The sequence below is a fragment of the Merops nubicus genome, unplaced genomic scaffold, assembly GCF_000691845.1.
Source record: "Merops nubicus isolate BGI_N331 unplaced genomic scaffold, ASM69184v1 scaffold25219, whole genome shotgun sequence".
NCBI lineage: Eukaryota > Metazoa > Chordata > Aves > Coraciiformes > Meropidae > Merops > Merops nubicus.
The window spans coordinates 1-21,725 of record NW_008632015.1 but is presented as its reverse complement, the minus strand read 5'-3'; the positions used below and the strand labels follow the sequence as shown (position 1 = coordinate 21,725).

The window sequence follows — 21,725 nt, the reverse complement described above, 5'->3', positions numbered from 1 at the left end:
TTTGAAATCGCAAAACAACCTTTGATCAGAAGAATGCAAAACAAATTTGAAAAAAAAAGCCATTAAGAAACGGTCAAGAATAGCCACTTTCTCTGTACTTGTAGGTTTAGAGATGAGCTTTGGCTTTATGTTTTAAGCAGGGGAGAAAAAAATACTTGTAGGAAGTACAGAATGTAATAGCTGGCTTTTCTGACTTTTGTTTAGTAAATTGAATGGCGTTAGTAATTGTGCTTTAACTTAAATGATTTTGATCTTTCTGAGTGCTTACTGTTAACTAAGCATTTGACTGTCAGTGATTGGACTCTTGGCAGTTGCTAATACATAGAAAGAAAAGTTGCCAGCCTTTTCAAAGGGAGGGGGGAATCGGGACAGAAATAAAACTTCCATTTTATACTTCATTTACTGTATTACATATCTTTTCTGCTTCATGAAGTAGGAGTGAGAGATTCTTTAAAATGTAAAGGGAGGCCTAGACAGAGAGAGATCTAGGTAGTTAATATTGAACACAATCTTGTTCTACTTTTTCCCGTCTGTTGCCATATAAACATGACTTGCAGTTAGAATTGTTACCACCTACTTGATTTGATTGGGAAAAAATTGTAAACTTAAGGGAGGGAAAGCACTGATAAGGAAGATGGAAGACTTTTTTTTTTTTTTTTTTCTTCAAAATGTCCACTGAATGATTTTTAGAGTAAGATTTAAACAGTTACTATTGTGCTTCTAGACTTCCAAGTGCTTCCTCTGTTAGAAATTATGTAAAAAGTATCACTTAAGATGACTTGGTGGGTTTGTTTGGTTTTTTTGTTTGTTTGTTTTAAAAAATATACCAGTGTGCTGCAGGCTGGTGTACTGTATATATTCATTCACCTTCCTGGTTTGTAGGCAAACTTAGTTGTAGTTTGTAGTAATTAATTTGTGGATAACAGTCTATATATTATGTTAGCACACTGTTAAGGAATCTAATGTTAGCTGAGAACGATGGATATTTTTCCATGTTTAGTGTCTGTAGTAATGTTCTTTTTTCATTATAGTGGTATACGATTATAAGTTTGCATTAGTAATATATATTACTTTTGAATCTGCATCTTAACATCAGGCTTCTGAAAAGTGACCCTTTCCATTCTCCCATGGACTTCTTGAAAATGCACCAGGGTGTGATGCAAAGAAAGCCTGAGATCATTCACACCCAATTCTATCAATTAGAAAATGCTTTGAACTATGCTGTTTAAAGTGTAAGGCCCGGTGTTACACCTGCAATTCCAATGTGGTTCTTAGACACTCTGTCGGAGGAAGTGTAGAGGAACAGAGTTCAAAGAAAGTTTATTCTTTGGAGAAATATGGAGTGTGATGTTTTTTCATTGAAAAAACAACCAAACAAAAATTTGTGAAAAAATTAGGTGTAGCTATAACACTATATAAAAAAATACTGCTTTGATTGTATTATAAAATGAATACTGCTGCTAGGTCATGCTAAGATGCTCAGAAGTAACGTCCCATAATGGTACAGTAAGAAACAATGTAAAAAGGCAGATTTTACAAAGGAATAACATATCTGTAATTTATCTGAAGCCTTTAAAAAGTCTGCCATTTGCAGCACTAATGAAATTTCAACTTGAGAATGTTAAAAAATTGAATAGACATGCTCATCTTTTGTCATGCTATTCATGCATCTGAGACCAACATAATTCTTCCTTTTTTTTTTTTTTTAAGCAGCTCCTCTAAAGTACTGTTATTAAAGAAGTTTATTAAATGTTTTGGAAGGAAATGGTAGAACTGAACTTTTAAATACAGTTTTGTCCGAGGTAAATTTAAATTAGAATTTCTACTTACTGTTTTGTCAAAAGTGTGCTCCAACTACTTCAAAATTAAAAACAAACGAAAAAACCAAACCAAAACAAAACCAACCCATTAAAAATTAGTTGGCTTTGTGCATAAATGTTTGTCTCCTGTTTGCAGAATTCAAATTTTGGCCATCCAGCATTTTCTCATGTGATTTAGAGAGTTTTTTTGCTGAATGTGGAATCACACTGAGAGGGATTGAGCAGAGAAGAGTTTCAGGTGTGAATTGTAAAGTAAGCATTGTTACTGGGACTTGTCACTGAACAATAGAGAGAGCTGCTTCGGATTTAGACTGCAGAAGTTACCTGACCTCAGCAAAAACAAAGCCACAGAAATAGAGGAGTGCTTAGAATTGCCCTTCAAAGGCTACAAATCTTCTAAGGTTGGTTTAGGCTTTTTTTTTGTTGGTGTTTGGTTTTTGGGTTTCTTTGTTTAGTGCAGTGAGCTAGTAAGAGGGGTGAGTGAGGCAGTGCTTCACCATCTGATTCAGTATGAGATTTGTACTCTGGGTTATTTGTTTGCCACTGTTGCTAGTCATAGGTTTTAACATTTTTCTGCTTTATTCCAACCAGCGTAAGCAGTCTGCTGCCTTAAGCTACTAACTGTAATTTACCTCTTTTCCTCTCTTACCTACCTTTTTTTCTGCTTGCCACCAGTTCTACATGTTTTTTTCATTAGTGGTGGTATCAATAAGTAACTTACAATTACATCCTTTATTATAGTCTTAAAAGCACACAGACACACAGAAAGGAGAAATTAAACAGATGCAGCCTGTGTAACAAGTGAGCTGAGTGGTCCTATGAAATAAAATATGGAAAGGTAGGGGTGGTTATTTATTTTATTTTTCCCAACTCTTAATATATTGTTACCCTCTCCAGCCTCCTCATGGACCTCTCCCTTGTATAAGCTGCCTTTTATAGACCAGTATTCCCCAGCTTATTAATAAACATAATAGAAATCTGAAAAAGTGTGGATGTTTCCGTGATTAAAAAAAAAAAAAATCTCCCTATGTCGTATATGTGTACTAACTATATAGTTAGTAAGTGTGGTCATCAGTATACTGTAGGTCTGAGTGTAAAATGTTTGAAAAAAATTTAAGTATGTCAAATTGGTAAATGAACATGTCATTTAGCACAGCAGGAAAAATGTGTTTTAAGAAAAACTTAATCTGGAAACAACGTGTACCCTGAAGATGCTGTATCGCTGTACAGGAGGTCGGTCATCTTACAGGAACACAGCAGTAGTGAAAGTGCAACTTTGCCTCTGCATTGCTTCAAGGTCAATTAAGGGAGAGAGAATGCCCAGTCGCATAGCCATTCTCAAATTGTACAAAAAAATTCAGCTGAGTTGTAACTGTAAAAGGGAAATGAAATTAACGCTAATATAAACATCAAGGATTTATGAAACATTAGGCTGGAATATACACAAACCCATTCGTAATTCAGGAAATAGGGATATAGAAATAGAGAAATTTCCTGTCTTCAGGAACCATTCTTTCGGACGTCTGTAAAAAGCAGGAGCTGGCAAACATGTATAGTTACCAATAAGAAAAAAATCTTTGGCTCAGGAGGATGAAGTGAACCTAAGGTATCAGTGAAAATAAATTTATTTTAACCTAACAGCTGTGAAGGGAACTTGTGTGTGTGTCATATTCTGTTGCTGGATCCTTTTTGGCAGGAATTCTTCTGTTCTCTGTGTATCTGTCTAAGGCATGGTCAGTACAACACAAGTTGCCCGTCACTACTTTGCTATTACACGTGTCAGAAACCTTGAAATGGAAAGATGTATGACTTGTACGTGCTCTACAATTTAACATCTGGAAGAACAGTAGGTCTTCAAATGAATGAGATACACTGTAAACAGATTTGTATTTTGAAACAGGAGGGTGAACTGTCTTAAAACCCAAATGCTGATTTGGCCTACAAGAAGAACCATTCAGTGTGTTCGTGAGCGGTGAGATTTGGAAGGAAAAGGAGTCCTGACTTGGTTCTGATCCTATTCCTTAAGCTACGTTCTGGTTTTGCTCCTACTATAAGATTTCAGAGAAAATACGGTTAGTATTCGTAATAATATTTGTGCTGGAGTGCCCCAATCCTGCAGTGCAGAAAGCAGGGAATTCTCTTGTGCTTGGGCTCTGGAGTCTTCAGGTGCTTTGTCTGAAGGATGTGTCAGTGCAGCCTTTTGCAGCACAGCAGAAAGCTGCTGCTGTCACAAGAACACTTTGGTGAATGGGAAGGAACTTAAAAACTTACGTTGCCTGTCTTAGTTGTCTAGGCTGCAGTGGTTCCAGTCACATAAAACTAGCTTAAGTCTGTCTAAATTAATGGTTTGAATGGTCTTGGCTGAGTCTCTGCAACAAATGTACGACATCAAACTGTTGATCAAATTCTGAGGTAGACTTTACAAGTTGTGTCAAAATAAGAACTGGTGCCCTAATGCAAATATGGTGCTACCTGACATAGCTGACAATTTAGAAATCCCAGGCAGTTCTAAAATTCTAGTCCTCTTCAATGTCTAATTTGCCTCTGATTTAAGTCTAATTTACCCGGTGTTGGTGGTAATGACCTTCAAATAGAAATTGTTTGTATTGCTTTTAGCCAATGCTTTTGTTTCCTTTACCTTCTATTATGAAAAAAGTTAAATACCATCAGTATTTTTTTTCTGCATGTATTGTTCATGCAACTTTAGCTATTTAACTTTAGCTATCCACTAAATTCACCTCTTCTCCAAACAAAATAATGTTAATCTTTTAAATCTCTCCTTTTATGAACTGTCTCTGGTTTTAATCTGTTTATGACATTCTCTGGTGCTTTTCTGTTTCTGATAGATGTTGTTTTCAGACGGATGCTCATAATGAGCACATAATTTCTAGAGAGGTCATGCAATGCATTTATGTAATGGTATAGTATTTTAAATCTGCATTAAAAAGAGATGATTGTGAACATCTTTCTTCGGTTTACTGTGTCCCTTAAACTGACTGTAATAATTGTTAGGTCATTTTCCAGCAGTAGTTTTAGTCAGTTTAGACCTCATGGGTGAGTAGTAAAAATCTTTGTCTAGAGCATATATTAATGTCTTCTGGTGGTTGCTCTGACTTCTGCCTGCGAACTGGAGACTTGAGGAGCCATTCCCTTTGAGCTGATGTGCGTAGCTTGTGCTGCTTCCTTCCTGAGGCAGTGGCTGTATTCCATGTCTTTCACACTGCCTTTGAAAGCTGTTCTTACTGAAGTTACTTACCTAGACACTGATCCTGCCCTTTTACCTCCCCTCTCTTTGTATCTTTCCCAAGCTTGTTGTCCTCTTGTGAGTGTGTAATTTTTGCATGGGTTCTCATAATGGAGGAACCTTAAACTTTGCCATTTTTTGGTAGCAAGGTTTTTACTGATACACTTCAGTTGAGAGCACATTGGTTAAAAAACTCATTTTTTTGTGGATTCCCAATGATAAATAACACGGATTCCTTGATGAGGTGCTTTAAGACAACTGCTCTCTGCCTGCAGTTTTTGCAGCTATAGTAGGGTTTTATCCAAAGCTCTGCCATGTATTCCATTCCTTCAGGAGACAAAAGAAGAGAGTAAGTTTCCGCTTCTTTGTAAGCTATACAAAGATTTTTTTGGCTGTCCCAGGTCATCAGTCAGTCTCCAGACTTGGAAATAGCTCCTTGAGAACTATGAAAAAGAAGGAACAGACTGTATTCTATTACTTGACGAGAAAGGTGCATTCCAGTCAGTATAACAGTTGAATAGGTAGAGGATAGACTGGTAAATAGACTGACATGTGTTTAAGATGTGTTTAAACAGTGTGGGGGGAAAAGTGCTCTACAAGTACTGTAGAGCCCTGCAAAGTTTATACATCATATTTTATAAAATTATTCTTTCAAGGCCTTGGCCGTGATTCTAGAGAAAAGGGAATACGATGAGAAATTTAACTCTGCATAAACATGGCTGTAGCTGTTTGGACACAGGAATGCAGATCTACACTGATCATTCAAATCAACGTTAATAAATGTCTTTTTCTTATATAGGTGTATCTGAACCTTCTTTTATTGCTAAAAGTGAAGATCGTTTGTTTAAACATTTATTTGAAGATTATCAAAGATGGGTTCGTCCAGTGGAACACTTGAATGACACGATAAAAATAAAGTTTGGCCTTGCAATCTCTCAGCTAGTAGATGTGGTATGTATAATGAATAAATTTGGCATATTTGTGTTGCTAATTCTTAAAATTCTGGAACATAATGTCATATGAAATAATTGTTCATATTTTACCTTAAACACAATACTTTAAATCTCTAAAATAAAAATAAAATAATAAAGTATGTAATAAAAGATGCATTGCAGATGAGGCCATGAAGAAGTGATTGCAGAGAGTTTGAAAGGACAAGTGGCTCTTTTATTTAGTGGTGTTTTTAGGGAAAAAAAAAAGTGAAATTTTTAAGCCTAGGGAATTGTGTTTTAATTCATTTATTCAATAGGAAACTCATGTTTTTCAACTTTATCAATCTTATTTCTGTAAAATTCTGAAACACTTGCAAGTACTGCTCTTTCTCCTGCTTTAAGCAGCAAAATACCTCTAAGCTTTCAAAATGTCACTTCCAAAGTAATGAAGATTATTTCTTGGCATTACTTATGACGTAAAAAAGATGAAACCCTTTTTTTTCCTCTGATATCCATTCACTTCAGAATATTATTTTCAAATTAAATTCACTCTTTATAGATGTAAGAGCAGTTTTTGTTCCACGTTGGCTCTTTTGTTTCCATAGCAAATCAGTAAAACTGCATAAAATACACTCAAAAAAAAAAAGACGAAAGAGGCACAGAAGGGGGGAGGGAAATATAACTTCTATCTGTTAAAACAATCAAAGGTCCTAACAGTATGTTTAAAAAGATGTCACATAAACATACTTACCAGTAACTGGAATGCTTTCAGAAGTGTGTTTTGAATTTAAATGGCAGATATCTGAGCTAAAGCAGCTGGTTACTGTGAATGTACTGTGCAGACGTTTTTTTCATAAAATATGCTTTGTTTTTATAGGATGAGAAAAATCAATTAATGACAACTAATGTCTGGTTGAAACAGGTATGTGTAAAATATTGATGAGAAATTGTGAAACTTCATAACTGCAAGTCAAATATTGGAAGAAAGTTTTCTAATGAATTGTATACTCAAAAAACTCAGTTGTTGCACAAATTTTTATTTTACATAGTATCGTTAAAAAATTACCCTGGAATTGCTTTAAAGGGTTAATTGTTCTAAAATTCTTAAAAAGCACTACCAAACAAATAAAAATGGTAAATGAAAAAAATTTGCCTAATTAAAAGAAATATGATATGGTATTGCATGGCCATTTAATATACCAAGGTTTGTGTATCCAACCACGAAAGTTACTGCTTCAGTGCATAAGTTTTCTTTCAAAAAAACATATTAAGAGATGTTTAGGTTTATGTAGTCTTTTGTGGAATAGTTTTAAGGTCTTTCTCTTGTGAGATGTTTGAGATTATTGGATAAACATCACAGAAGAATTTCAGTTTCAAAGTTATGTATTCTTCCTATAAAGAGCTACTTTTTCGTCTAAGAATATTTGTTTACAGGCAAGAGAAAGCCTCAAGCTTTATAATAATCAGAATCCAGTGCTAAAGTTAATGGTCACTATTAACTCGGGAAATGCTGCTCACAAATCATTCTTGATGTAACTTAGAAGAATGTTTGCAGGTTATACTTAAGAGTTTACTAAATTACTTTTGTTTGGGTTACTTCCTTTGGGTTTTCTGCTGTTGCTTCCCATTCCCTTCTTTTCCAGTAACTGTTATTTTAGGTGAAGGTTTGCTTTTCAGGAAAACTTTGCAACTGCTCAGGAAGTATGAGATGACAATGTGTCAATGATAATACTTTGTGTCCTCTTAATACATTCTGCAGAACTTGTTGCAGTTGAACCAGTTAAACTAAGACCTGACCTGAATATGCATTTAAAAATTCTGTGATTCTTAGAAACCTAAATTTTTCCTCTTGAGCTTTTAGTTCAAGTATGAAAATTACTGAAGTACTACTATGCTTTTAATGGAGTTGTTTTTAGTGTTGCTTGGTTGAAATAGGAAAACCATTTTGTGAGACTGGCAGCATGTTTTTTTTTTTTTTTTTTTTTGGTGTGATGAAAATGTTTACATTGCTTCTGATCACCTTCCAAAGTTACTGATATTCCTCCAGAATGAGCTTTTTTCAAAAATAATTGTCTATATGTTATAGTAAGTCATACTTAGATGTACATGCCCTGAATATTTGATATCTCAAGTTCTGTAAAAAAGTACTGTCAAGTGACTCTCATAAAAGAAAACTGTAATGGTTTGAAAGCAAACCGGTGAGACACTCCAAGTCAGAAATACAATTTAATAGGAAAAAAAAAATAAAAGAAATGCAAACGTACAAAGAAAATCCACAGAGTCAGAATACAACCTGACACTCTGTTAGTTAGGGTGGTGGTAGCAGTCCAGATGAAGTGGTCTTGTTGAAGCAGTGATCCTGTAGAAAAGACCTGGTAGCTCTTGTCCTCTGGAAATCCAGTGGGAAAGGGCCTCTTGTGCTGTCCTGAACCCCAGTTTATATCCAGGTGGGAGCACTTGGCTCCTCCCCCTGGGCAGAACATCTCACGATGGGTTGATGTCATTTTATGAGTCATGCAGTGGGTCCTTGATGGTCCATTAAACAGAAATAGCTCCTGGGGGAAGCTCCGTATGAGTCATGGGGCAAGGCATGGATGGGCCCATTAACAGGGAGGACTCCTTCTGCTGGGTGGGAAGGTGTTAACATCTCCCTGGACCTTTTTCCTTATCTGTTATAGCCTGGGGTGTGAGGTCTGTCCTGGGCAGCTGCTACCCATGATTTTGTTAACAGCCCGTGAGCAATGACATAGGGGGTATAGAAAACAGTTTTTGGTTCTACCCACATAATGATAAACTGGTCCCAGACCCTGTAACCATGACAAAAACAAATATTGCATGAGGTAAATAGATGTCTCGTCCAAAAATTCACTGTTGTATGCAAATTTTAGAAGCTATATTGATTATTTTTTTTTAATTCACCTTTTTATCTATTTTCATCCGGTCTTGGCCTGCTTAAATCAATTTCACAATAATAATGATTTTTACCTCTCACATATCCACAGGAATGGATAGATGTAAAACTGAGATGGAATCCTGAAGACTATGCTGGAATAACATCTATTCGTGTCCCATCTGATTCTATTTGGATTCCAGATATTGTGTTGTATGACAAGTAAGATTTCAATCTTCTCATGTAAAATATGTTTGCTTTCTAACTTTACTGTTAAAGCTGCTTCTAGGAGGCTCATTGGATAGATATGTAGGTACATTCAGTAGAGCTAAGAATGTGCGGGAGAGTTTGTCTCTGAATGCAGATTGGATTTTGTTCCCATGTTAAATGCTTAGACATTTTGCTTTGCTTCTGTAGGGAATTTCTAGTCTTTTTGAAAAGTCTATTTCCACTCCGTCATGTAAACTCTTTTTAATTACAGAATGATGTCTTGCACAATGCTGGGTACAAACTAGTAGTGTAAAGTGATGAGAGGAAAGCAATTAATTCATGCTGTTTGTAAGTCATTTTCAGCATGGATTTAAAATTAATTATGCTCAACTGCAAGTGTTTTTTTTTTTTTCTTTCTTGGTGCTTTTTTTTTTTTTTGAGAACTAGGAACTTTCAGAAGCAACAACTTTTAAATGAATCTTTTTGCTCACCTTGAGTGCTTATACAATGCTTTTACATATCCTGACTTTTTGAGTCAGGAAAAAAGACTTGCAGTGGTTGTAAATTCAAATTTGGAGGTGGACTGCAAACATTATTTTACCTGTTTCGTGTTATTTTTTTTCTTCAGTAATTTTGATTTGGAGAAATTGAGATGTATTTATGCTGTATTACCAATAGAAACACCAGAGTTTGGTCATGCTGTTAAAGGTCAGGCTTTTTACAATCTTCTTACAAGTCGTTGGGACCACAAAAAGTTACATAGACCTTTTCGTGACTTGAAAATGTTCTTCGCTCATCCAAGGTTGTTTACTTGTGTGAGATTCAAATTTAAAAACAAAAAAAAAAAACATTGACTATGAACACAATACAAAATTTTGGCTATGAAATGGCAGAAGGGATAAACATCTGAAATGACAATAACAAGACATTTTCCTTATTTAAAACACCCCCCATTGTAGTTGCATGTATATCTCTCTTTCAGTGCAGATGGGCGTTTTGAAGGAACATCTACAAAAACGGTGGTCAAATACGATGGCACCATTGCTTGGACTCCACCAGCAAACTACAAAAGTTCTTGTACTATTGATGTAACTTTCTTCCCCTTTGATCTACAAAATTGCTCTATGAAATTTGGTTCCTGGACTTATGATGGCTCACAGGTTGATATAATTCTTGAAGATTATGATGTTGACAAAAGAGACTTTTTTGATAATGGAGAATGGGAAATAGTGACTGCAACAGGAAGCAAAGGAAATAGGACTGATGGATGCTGCTGGTATCCTTTTGTTACGTATTCATTTATAATTAGACGTTTGCCACTTTTTTATACATTATTTCTCATTATTCCTTGTATTGGGCTTTCATTTCTAACTGTCCTTGTCTTCTATCTTCCTTCAAATGAAGGTGAAAAAATTTCACTTTGCACTTCAGTACTGGTATCTTTGACTGTTTTTCTTCTTGTTATTGAAGAAATCATTCCATCATCTTCTAAAGTTATCCCGCTTATAGGAGAGTACTTGGTGTTTACTATGATATTTGTGACATTGTCCATTGTGATAACTGTCTTTGCTATCAATATTCATCATCGTTCTTCGTCTACACACAATACTATGGCGCCTTGGGTGCGCAAGATATTTCTTCACAAACTCCCCAAACTGCTTTGCATGCGAAGTCATGTAGATAGATACTTTGCTCAGAAGGAGGAAACAGGAAATACAAATGGATCGGAATCACCGAGGAACACCTTGGAAGCAGCTCTAGATTCGATCCGGTATATTACAAGACACGTTATGAAGGAGAATGAAGTTCGCGAGGTAGGCGTGTTAGTCAGATTACACTGATGTTGTAAAGCTGGGAATTGGAAAACTAAGTTTACTATGCAGGTGCATGTGAAGTATGTGCTATGGGATTTCCAGTTTTTGTACTTCACTTGGAAACTGTGTAATGATTTCCACTGAAAAGTAGCACAAGTATGGTACAACACTGAGAATTCTTACAGATATTTGCCTGAATGCAATACAGCCCTTGTGTTCTTTAAGTCATTTTGCTGTCTTCTAGAACTAAGTTCATGTTATTAAATACACATTTTCAGAGATACTTGTTTGTTACAAGACCCTCTACCATAACTGTTCCCTACGCTGCTGCTGGATGCTATTTTCATAAGAGAAGTAGGTATTTTTCATTTTAATGTTGTACCTGAAGGCTATCTGAAAAATGCATTTGTCTTAGATTTTCTGAGTAAATACTGCTAGGCCTTATTTTTCAGCTTTCAATTCCAAATAAAACAAATTTTTAAGGCCCTGTCTTATAGTAGCTTTAGTACAAGCTATAGCCATATTTTGGCCATTTTGTACCAAGATCACACATGGACTAGATGACCTCTTGACTTCTCTTATTATTATTTGTCTCTAAATTATATCAAGAGATGTCAAAGGCTTTTTTTTTCGGTCTGTACATTTACAGTCTGAACCATCTGTAATGGATGTTTAAACCTTTTAGGTAAGAGTATTGTCAATCTGTTTTCTTTCTGTGCTTTTTAAACAGCAATATCAGTACATCAGGGACTTAAATGCTATTTCAGGCAAGTGTAGAAATATAGATGTTTGTTCTGTGGTCTCGTGAGACTGCTGTTTCTGATAGCAAGGCTGAGATTGTGTCCATTTCTACAAAAATTCCTTTCTTTAAAGTTGCTGGTTGCTGAGAGTGTGTTCTCACACACTAGCCTGGGAGTAAGGTAACTGCTTTACTGTACCTTCTCAGGACTCAGTTCTGACATTATCACAAGGGATCCAACCCAATTTTTGAATAAATGTATCTACTGCACCATTAAAACAGCATCTAGTGGTCTTGCATTGTATTAACAATACAAATAGAATAGTTTGCTATTAAATACATAATTTCCTGTAAATTAAGCATAGATTTTTCTTTCTCTTACTGAACTTAATTCTGTTTGACTGTGAGAGGTGTTAAGTATTTTGTTTTTCAGGTGTCATGTCATGACTCCTAAACCTCAGAAATTAATATACATCTGACTGGGGATTCATTTCTATTTTATTATTTGGGCTCCAGAGAATGCAAGCTTTAATTGCAAAAGTCTTTAAAGACTCCACAGCTAGTGGTGTTGTAGCCTTACCTCTGAGGAAGCAGTGGGCTTGGGAAATGTGGATAGGTCCATTTCAAACAAAGGACAATTGTTTGGCAGGGTTTTTATTTGCTTGCAACTATCTGGTATAGTTGCAAAACTGTATAGCTACGACTCATTCTGTCAAAAAGAGAAAAAGTCTGGAAAGTACTGTGAGTATTCTCCTTGGCATATAATTCTGTACAGCATTAACTTTACAGCTTTCAGATCTTTTTTGTAACACAACATCTTCTGTTTAGTGGATTTTGGTTGGTTTTTTTTTTTTTTTTTTACATTTTGGTTTGCATTTTTTTTTGTTTTTTTGGTGGTGGGTGGGTTGGTTGATTTTATTTGTTTGGGTTTTTTTTTGTCCTTAGTGTTTGCTTCTAGCTCCTGCCTGGGAATACCACTTTTTGATGAGGCTGTGGCATGAGTCCTAAATCTCGTAGTATATTAGAAGATGGCATACCAATTTAACCTCTCTGTAGTTCATGTTCAGTGCTTGTTCAGGGTCAGCTTATGCATTAAAATCTAGTATTGGTCTATATAGCTTACCAGTCTTCACAGAGGGAAGTTTGTTCTCGTTCTAGCTCAGGGTATAATTATAAAAAGCTATTAAAAGTGATTACTAAGTGCACTGGATTGGAAGAAGTGTCCTACAAAGCAATTATGAACTGCAAGATTTTGTACTGTATTTTTGCCTGTTCTTGCACATGCTGACTAACTCTTATACTTTTTGCTCCTTAGGTTGTTGAAGACTGGAAATACATTGCTCAGGTGCTCGATCGAATGTTCTTATGGACTTTTCTTCTGGTTTCAGTAATTGGATCACTTGTATTATTTATTCCTGTTATTCATAAATGGGCAAGTATAATAGTACCTACACACATAGGCAGTACAAACGCATAAAATCTTTCTGTCTCCTGCTAATATAGACCTACTGCAACACTCGTTATAGCTACTTCCTAGCATGTTCTTTGTAGGCATGTTTCTGATAGAGCAAAAAAATGCCAAACACAGAAATGTTTATATTAGTGCATGGCATCTCTAGAACACGTAGAAGTCAATTTGCTTATTGCCAGTCTGCTAAGTTACTTCTAAATCAGGTAAGAATTAAAAGGATCTTCTCAAGCAGTTGGCAATTATATCAAAAAAGCATGCACTGACACCTACTGCAAAATAGAAGGATATAGAAGTTTTTTACGATAAACACCATAGTCAAATTACTAAATTACTATATAATTTTTTTTTAGTATTAAATATTTGTGAGTATTTATGCAGTAGAGTTGCTTATTTCAATTTATTATAGTATGCAGAGGAAAATTTTTATTAGCTCTCTCGAATGTGTTGGAAAACTAGAAAGTTTCTACAGAATAAATCTAAAATAATAATGAAAATACTAGTTAATCTTATTGTATGTTCAACATACAAGTCAAAATAGCATTTTGGCTATGTTTTGTCTTTATAAATTTTCAGTGGAATTTGCTGCTATGTTAAAAACTTGTTAATTCTATCATACTAACATGAACTTTTAATACAGTAAGCCTTAAAATGCCAAAAGGATACATGTATATCAATACGCTGCAGCCGGTGCGCAAAGGAAGGTAAAAACAACTAGGTGAGTTCTCAAGTTGCAGAAGTAGTCTAATGGACAAGAACATTCAGATTTATTTATTCTTGAGGAATTTGATATATTGACTGCAAACACATTAATTTCCTGCCTTTGTGTGTTTCTCAGAATATTTTTAAGCTCAGGTAGAAGGAATTTGGGGAATGCCTTTCTGAAGGAAATGAGTTGATAATTTTTATGTTGTGTAACCAAATATAGATGATTAAGTATTCACACATAAGTTAACCTGAACTTAGAAAGCCACCTTTAATAGGTTTTCTTGTTTATAGAACCATATGTAATTCTAAGCAGTGAGGACTTGCAGCTTTCCATACTTACTTTTTTCCTGAGAGTGCTGAAAACTAACTTGCAATTTTTTAATTATTCCATTGAAATATATTCTTCAGATATAAATTTTAAATTCTTTTCATTTTCCAGTGAAAACTTTCTTAAAACCTTTATTTCTGGAAGAGACTGTAAAACAGATGGGCGTTTTCTGCCACCAAAGTTTTGTCAGTGTACTTCATAATACACTTGCATCCTGCAGGGCTAATACAGTAATGCCAAGCTAGAGCAAGTCTTGGGGTATCTTTGATAATGTATGTTTTTATTGTAGTTACGAATTTGGAAAACTCACACATATTCTCACCCCACTCTATCTCCTTTATAATAGCAGTTTGGCACTGCTGATTATAATACTGATGGCTTATGTCATAACATATATATAATAGAATATCTCAAATTGTTTTCACCTGTAGGATATTCTTGGTTTTGAGTAGCTATTTAAGGTTCACAGGCAAAGAAATGATGCCAGGCAAGCCTTTTTAAAAATAATAATTTATTAAAAATTCTGATTGTAAAGGCAATCAGCTTTCCTCTTTAGGTATAAAATTGCATCTGGCACTGGATATCCATATTTCCTCTTCCTATCCTAATTAATTTTAAAGGTGAATTTGCAAAGACTATCTGATTTAATCATTTAATATAATAAGTTTAAATTTCTCAGTATTACTAAGATTAAACAATGCATCAGTGGTTTTTCACTGTGTGGAAGTCGCAGAAATACTTGAGATATAGTTGGGGTTGTTCAGCCTGGAGAAGAAAAGGCTCTGCGGACACCTTATAACGACCTTCCAGTATCTGAAAGGGGCCTACAAGAAAACTGGGGAGGGACTTTTTACAAGGGGTTGTGGCGATAGGACTGGGGGGTAGTGTCTTCTAATGGGAAGATTTAGCTTAGATGTAAGGAAAGATGTTCTTCACTGTGAGGGCGGCGAGACACTAGAACAGGTTGCCCAGGGAAGTTGTGGCAGCTCCATCACTGCAGGTATACAAGCCCAGGTTGGATGGGGCCTTGTGCAACCTGGTGTGGTGGGAGGTGTCCCTGCCCATGGCAGGGAGGTTGGAACTAGATGATCTCTAAGGTCCCTTCCAATCCAAACCACTCTATGATATCTTATTTTTTCTTCAAATGTAAAATTTCATTTTGTAGTCCTTGGGTTTCAACTACTGGTGTTTACTCTTACCTGAACAGAAAGCAAAGTAAGTAAAACTAGAGATTAGCTATATATCTCATTTTTTTAACTCCCTACCTCATCTCTTTCCTTTTGCTAAATGGTGTCTGTAAACTGCTCAATTATATCAGGTGATTGTCAGCATATTGGCCAATGGAGTCCCTGTCTTTATACTAGTAACTCATAATTTTTGCAAATGCATGACTTTCGTTTAGTCAATTCTACAACCTGATCACGATAAGTACAGAAAAAATAGCTCATACTTGAATCCTTGGAATCTTCAGCTTATCAGGTGCATCTGAAACTATTTTAACAGACTCACAATTATGGACCTTTACTTATGTAACTTGTTCCCCTATGTGTTGAACTGTAGCTAATGCTACCTTGTATAGGTTTTTGTCACATGGTCAAAATAAATGGAAAAAAAAAATGCACACACTTTCGACAACTTGATTCTCTTTATTTTCTTGGATGTTACATCACTTAATGCACTGTTTTTCTAAAAAGTTTCCAGTTTGGTACAGAGAGAACAGTTCATATTTTTACAAAGTATTTTCTCATTATGTTATTTTGTTGCAGTCTTTATTCATGCTCTTCAATGATCTGCAGTTACTGACTGATTTAAAAAACAAACAAACAAAAAAATGCCTAAGAAGCAATCTTTACATACTTTTCAGGACTATTTTGTATCTACTGGCCTTCCTTTGTCATAAAATGCTTTGCTATAGCAGGATGCTTCTGTATCTAAACTATCATATCAAAGTATTTTAATCCTTTGCTTAGCCTGCAGACTGCATCTAAATGTTTGTTTTGCGTGTACACAGATTTAAACATTATTAGGTTTGAATAGCTTGTTTCTTCCTGACAGTCTTCCCATATGTTGAAGTATGGGGCTGCACAGAGTTTACATTATCACTGCTTTATTAACATCATCTATTATTTACTTATTCTTTTGTAATAAACCTGCCCGTAGCCCTAACTCCCCACTGTTTGAGTTGGTTTGTACACCAGGTGGCAATGTCTGCATTCTACCAATTTGGTATATACACTTCCTAAACCATTTTGTCCTCATGAGGAAATTCATGGAACTCAGTATGAATTTAAACTCAGAAGATCCTATCATGGTCTGAAGATACCTGGCACTCATGGAAACTCTCATGGAAACAAATCTAATAGCCCAAAGTATTCAACCTGTCTTGACTTTCAGAATATTAATGCAATTCTCAACCTCTTCTTAAACCCTTCCTATAAAGTTTAATGTACTATCTACATCTTTTCCAGTGATTGCAAAAAGTAGCTGTCAAACATAGTTCATATTACTTTGAGATTAGCTGTCATAAAGATTCAACTTTTTTTTTTTTTTTTATAACACACACCCTTTTTCACACTTAACAAAGCCTTCTTGGTCAGGCAAAGTTGAGGCCAAGAGAGATCCTAATTCTACTACATATAGAAGAAACATCAGGTACTGGGGTGGGGATGCTGAATAGGTTGGCAAAAGTTTTATTTCATTTCACAACATACTGTTTGATCTTTACATTTCATCTCCAGCCATCAAAGGTTGTAAAAACAATCCTGCTGTTCCTAGAATACATACCAGGATGAAAACCCATAGAAAAATACGATCGATTACCATGGCAACGTATTTCCAGTCATCCTGAATCTGAAAAATAAATAGCAAGTAGGCATGTTTATTAGACAAATAACAAACACCATTAGCATAATTAGCACCATTTTATATAGGAGGCACAGTTTTTTTTCAACATGTAGATGTCTTCTATATATCCAGAACTTAGATTTCTCTGGTTTTATTAGTGAATTCATGTTGAATAAGCTTTATATGAATATGCTGTTTGTGGCAAAGCAACAAGCTACTTCTTCAAATATGAGAAGCTGCTCACCAAGACACTGGACTTCATGTGATACCACTTCTCTTTTGTATGCCACAAGTGAAAGTGAAAAGCTTTACATCTTGGGTGATCTGGTTTGTCCAGAAAACTTTATTGAAACAGACTGCTCCTACTGGTCTTTAGGCAGTATGCAAAAAGACAAAAGTTAATCTATTATGATTAGCTGGTATGTTTCTTACGTAGTACTGAAATTTGATTGTTCTCACGCCTGATGTAAAATTCATCTCCTTACTTTCCATGTAGAGAGAAACGGGATGTTTCTATTTTTTTTTTTTTTATGGTGAGCATTATAACAACAGTGCCACTAAAGTATTATATATGCTATGTATTCATAGTAACTTCATTAAGTGATTGTTTTAGTTACTCTTGAGATTACTATTTAGTTTTTTACTTCATGAATAAATGAATAATGCATTTACTGTTTTTGAACTCTTGCACTTTTTAGCTTAGAACTTGTTCGATATAGCAGACTGAAATAAACCAGAACAACCCCATATTTTCTATACCAGCTAATTCTAAATAAAATTCTGATTTCAGCATAAATAAAATAACTCTATTCTAACTTTAAGTGCTATAATGCAGAAGATTTAAATTCAATGACCGTTGCAGTGATATGACTACAGCTACTAGTTTGTTTGAGGCACCGGATAGAAAGCTTTAATTTTTTTTTTTTTTTATTACATTAAGATGCAGTTTTATGAAAGATGATGGTCCTCATGTTGCAGGAGCTGTCTCATTTAGCTACAGCACTTCACTTTGCAGCAGCAGCAGAATAAGCAATGTCATCACTGTGAAGGACATTCATTCTTACATTCTTTGTCGTTGACGGTAAGCTGTGGGAGGGAGGATGTAACTTTCTAAAGGCTATGGAGTCTGCAAATTCCAGTATTGAGATTGTGACTTGGAAAATCCTCACTCTGAATCTTGTGGGTTGGATACACAAGTATGTTTCCCTAGCAGTGGTTATCTTAATATGCTTCATTCAGTGTATGTGTTGTCAATAAAGAGAATTTTGTGCAACAGAGCTGCTCCCCAGAATTATCTACATTCAAAATTGCACGTATTTGTAATACACCCTGGGTTATGTACTTGTATAAAATAACAGTCTGATTTGCCTTTTTTCTCTTTGCCTTTTTGTTTGTTAGGCGTTTGGGTTAGGTTTTCTTTTAAAAGAGATCTTTTTCTTGTAGAACACACAAATGGCAAATGTCTGCAGTTTGAGCAATAGTTAAATATGTTCTTACCTCTTTTGCTTCATTCTGCATTTTCATATTTTCTGCAATGTATTTAACACTTTCAATAGCATCTCTCATTTCTGGTGACAGAACTGAAAATGAAAACAGAGGATCTACAGACTCAGAGCTTGAACTTCTTGTGAGGTTGCCACTGACATTTGAGAACTTCATCCGTTGATACTGACAGCAGCCGCATGCAGTATCTTGACCTACAAAGCCATCTTTGCAGCATTTGGTTTCAGAACTGTTGAGGCAATTTGTGTTTGAAAACTCGGAAGTGAAAAATGGTTTTGACTTCTGATTATTCTCTTCGTCACTGGCAGGCCGTGTCATAAACATGATCCTGGGAAGCAAGTTCAAGAAAATGGTTTTCACCCACACAGGCATTGTGTGAGTCTTGGGTGTTCTATAGTGCACATTAAGCACAAATACTGTAATGACAATAGATAGCGTTACAAATATCATAGTGAAAAGGAGGTATTCCCCAATGAGTGGAATTACCAGAGAAGTAGAAGGTATGGTTTCTGTGATAACAAGAAGGAACACTGTTAAAGACAGGAGGACTGATATGCAAAGTGTCACCTTCTCACCACAGTCTGAAGGCAAATAAAAGACCAATACAGTCAGAAAAGAAATCAGCAGACATGGAATAATCATATTGATAGTATAAAATAAAGGTAAACGCCTAATGTAAAGAGAATATGTGATGTCTGGATATATCTCTTCACAACAGTTGTATTTGATGTCATGTTTATACCCAGGAGCTTTAATAATAGCCCATTCTCCACTCTCCCAGTAATCTTTCAGGTTCATTGTGGAGCCAATTAGAACTAAGTCAATTTTGGCTTTATCGTAAGACCAGGAACCAAACTTCATGGTGCAGTTCTGATAGTCAAATGGGAAGTAGGTTACATCTATTTTACATGAGCTTTTAAATATAGCTGGAGGTATCCAGGTCACATCACCCGTGTATTTTAACAGGGCCTTTGTCTTGTCGTCGACCTGGAAATCCCCAACTGCACTGTAAAGCAAATAAAAATAACAGAAATTAGAATCCAACTACTCCAGGTAGTTTCATACATTCATATCATACACATTAACTCTTTAATCTGTTTTGGGAAAGTCAGCAATTGTGAGTTGATGTGAAACTGAATTTCATGTGCAGGACTGAGAGACCATCATGAATTTGCATAGTTAAACTGGAATAAACAGTTGTATAAATTTACTATGGAGAATTTGAAAGGAAATATTCTCCCTCCTAATAATGTGGCACAGTGCAGTCAATATTCAAAATGGCAAATAGGAGATTGCAAATGGCAGTCCAACTGTTTGATAGTTGTGGGTCCCTTCCAACTCAAATATTTTATTCTGTTCTAGATCAAGCACATCAGAATGCAAAGGCTGATAAGAGGATACCTACAGTGCTCGTATTTCCCCCTCTTCTGTGGGCCGTGCAGGTAGAAACTATGGAAAGAGGGAGTAGGGCTGGGGTGCCTCTTTGCATAAGGAGTGCATTTCTTGAGTTTTTTTGAAGTCCGGCATTGCTATCCTGATCACATGGGTCGTGTAAGATCCATGTGACAATTTCTGGGTTTTGTATGAAGAAATAAAAGGTAATTTCAAGGTTTAAGGCTGTAGTTAGAAAAGGAGTGTCAACACTGTTGCTCCGCAGACTTAAGTTTTGTATCTGTATAGCAAAGTCCATCTCACAGAGCACTGCTTCCTTATATAGCGGAGGGATCTCCTTAGTTATGGCTGTGCTCCTCAGTCTCAGAAACTGTCATTTAAAGTAAACTTTACCTTTGGCTTTTATATGGCAACACTGTTATTGTAAAGATGTCAAATTCTGAGTTTAACTGCTAAAAAGCTAGAATTCACAGGGTTTTTTTTCAGTTAAAGGTCTGACTCACAGACAAGAACTCTCCAGTCTAAGCGAAACTCTTGCCACCTCCCTTGTTGACAGGGATATAATAGTAAAAGTAGGGGGTCGTGAAGGGGAAAAGCAAAGTTCACTTTGGCTTGCCCAGTGATGCTTATGTAGATGGCATGGAGGTGAGTACAGCAACAGGGAGATGTGGAACAGGGCGACATTGAAAAGCAGACTTTTTCAGTTAATTTAGTGAACCTGCTGCTGATATATTTGAACTAGTGACATCACCCGCCTTCTTCCCAAATTAAGAGGATAAATATGCAAGAGTCTTACTTATTATATAGAACAATATCTGGCTTCCAGATCTGGCCAGATGGTACTCGGATGAATTCAGCACCTCCATAGTCTGCTGGATTCCACCGAAGCTTATAATCATTCCAGATCTAATTAGGGAAGAAATGAGTCCATATTAGGCTTGTGAAGAAATTGAAATTCAGTGGACTAGGCTCAAATCAAGTGCCGTCATATTGCTTCTAGGATGGTTTTATTTTGGTTACTGCAATGATTAGATGCTTCTTTAACAAACATGTGTGTCTGGTGTTTATTTACACGGAGGTTGTGGGAGGGCTTCTTGGTCTGGATATGACTTAGACATGGGTGACTCCATGTCCCAGTAAGGTCTAGTCTGTAGTTGAAACAAGGTGAAAAAGGGAATAAGACGCTGTCTAGCCATAGAGTGTAGTGCTTTAATAATAAGTTAGGTCTCAAGAAAGATGAGTGAAAACATATCACCATCAAAAGATGGTGAAAACAAATTCATAGGAGGCCCTGATGCTAGGTGTGAGTATTGAGTAAAGGACCCTGGACAGCGGGTTTAGAAAGATCTGCAGCTTGTCACTGCTCAGTTAAGTAACAGTCTTGTTCATTAGGGCTTGTTAAACCGCAGCTTAATGAAGTTGAATATTAAGCTGAAGCCTAGAATTATGTTGGTTATTAAGCTGACTGCACAGTGAATAATTGCATTTTTAACCCGTGAAAACAACATTTTTTGGTTTGCTCTCTCTTCCTGGGAGCTAAGTAGCACCAGGTGGTGCTATGTGGGACCTCTGTGCTGAGGCGCTTCCCCTGCGTCGGTGCCTGCCCAGCCAGGGGGTTTGAAAGTCTTCGGAGCAAAACTACAGTGTTTGGCTGCTCCGTTCAGCGTAGGAGGGTCAGGGCTGCAGCTGACGACTCAACCCGAGCCGAACAGCCGCAGCCTGAGCCAGGCCTGCATTAAAAAGCTGCGGCCCCCCAGACCCGGTGGGACAGAAAGGTGGAGGGGTCGCTGGCTGGTCGGTTAACGAGATGGGAGGTGCCCCTTGCACGGGGTT

General features: G+C 36.2%; 2 protein-coding genes across 2 annotated transcripts; one reads left to right on the top strand and one right to left on the bottom strand.

Moving 5' to 3' along the window:
• Positions 1–5,869: 5,869 nt before the first annotated feature.
• Positions 5,870–13,126, top strand: CHRNA5 (cholinergic receptor, nicotinic, alpha 5 (neuronal)). Its single transcript, XM_008947802.1, has 5 exons — positions 5,870–6,015; positions 6,874–6,918; positions 8,999–9,108; positions 10,079–10,910; positions 12,965–13,126. Exons 2-5 carry the CDS (start codon positions 6,892–6,894, stop codon positions 13,124–13,126), a joined length of 1,131 nt encoding a protein of 376 aa, XP_008946050.1. The 5' UTR covers positions 5,870–6,015; positions 6,874–6,891.
• Positions 13,127–16,874: 3,748 nt separating this feature from the next.
• Positions 16,875–21,040, bottom strand: CHRNA3 (cholinergic receptor, nicotinic, alpha 3 (neuronal); the record flags this gene model as incomplete). Its single annotated transcript, XM_008947800.1, has 4 exons — positions 16,875–17,003; positions 18,495–19,506; positions 20,689–20,798; positions 20,929–21,040. Coding segments are annotated over 4 exons (1,363 nt in total), but the record flags the coding sequence as incomplete, so codon positions are not given.
• Positions 21,041–21,725: the final 685 nt, after the last annotated feature.

Coding starts and splice junctions, on each gene's coding strand:
- CHRNA5 (XM_008947802.1), top strand. CDS start 6,892: ATGACAACTAATGTCTGGTTGAAACAG. Junction 6,919..8,998: donor CTAATGTCTGGTTGAAACAG/GTATGTGTAAAA, acceptor ACATATCCACAG/GAATGGATAGATGTAAAACT. Junction 10,911..12,964: donor AGGAGAATGAAGTTCGCGAG/GTAGGCGTGTTA, acceptor TTTGCTCCTTAG/GTTGTTGAAGACTGGAAATA.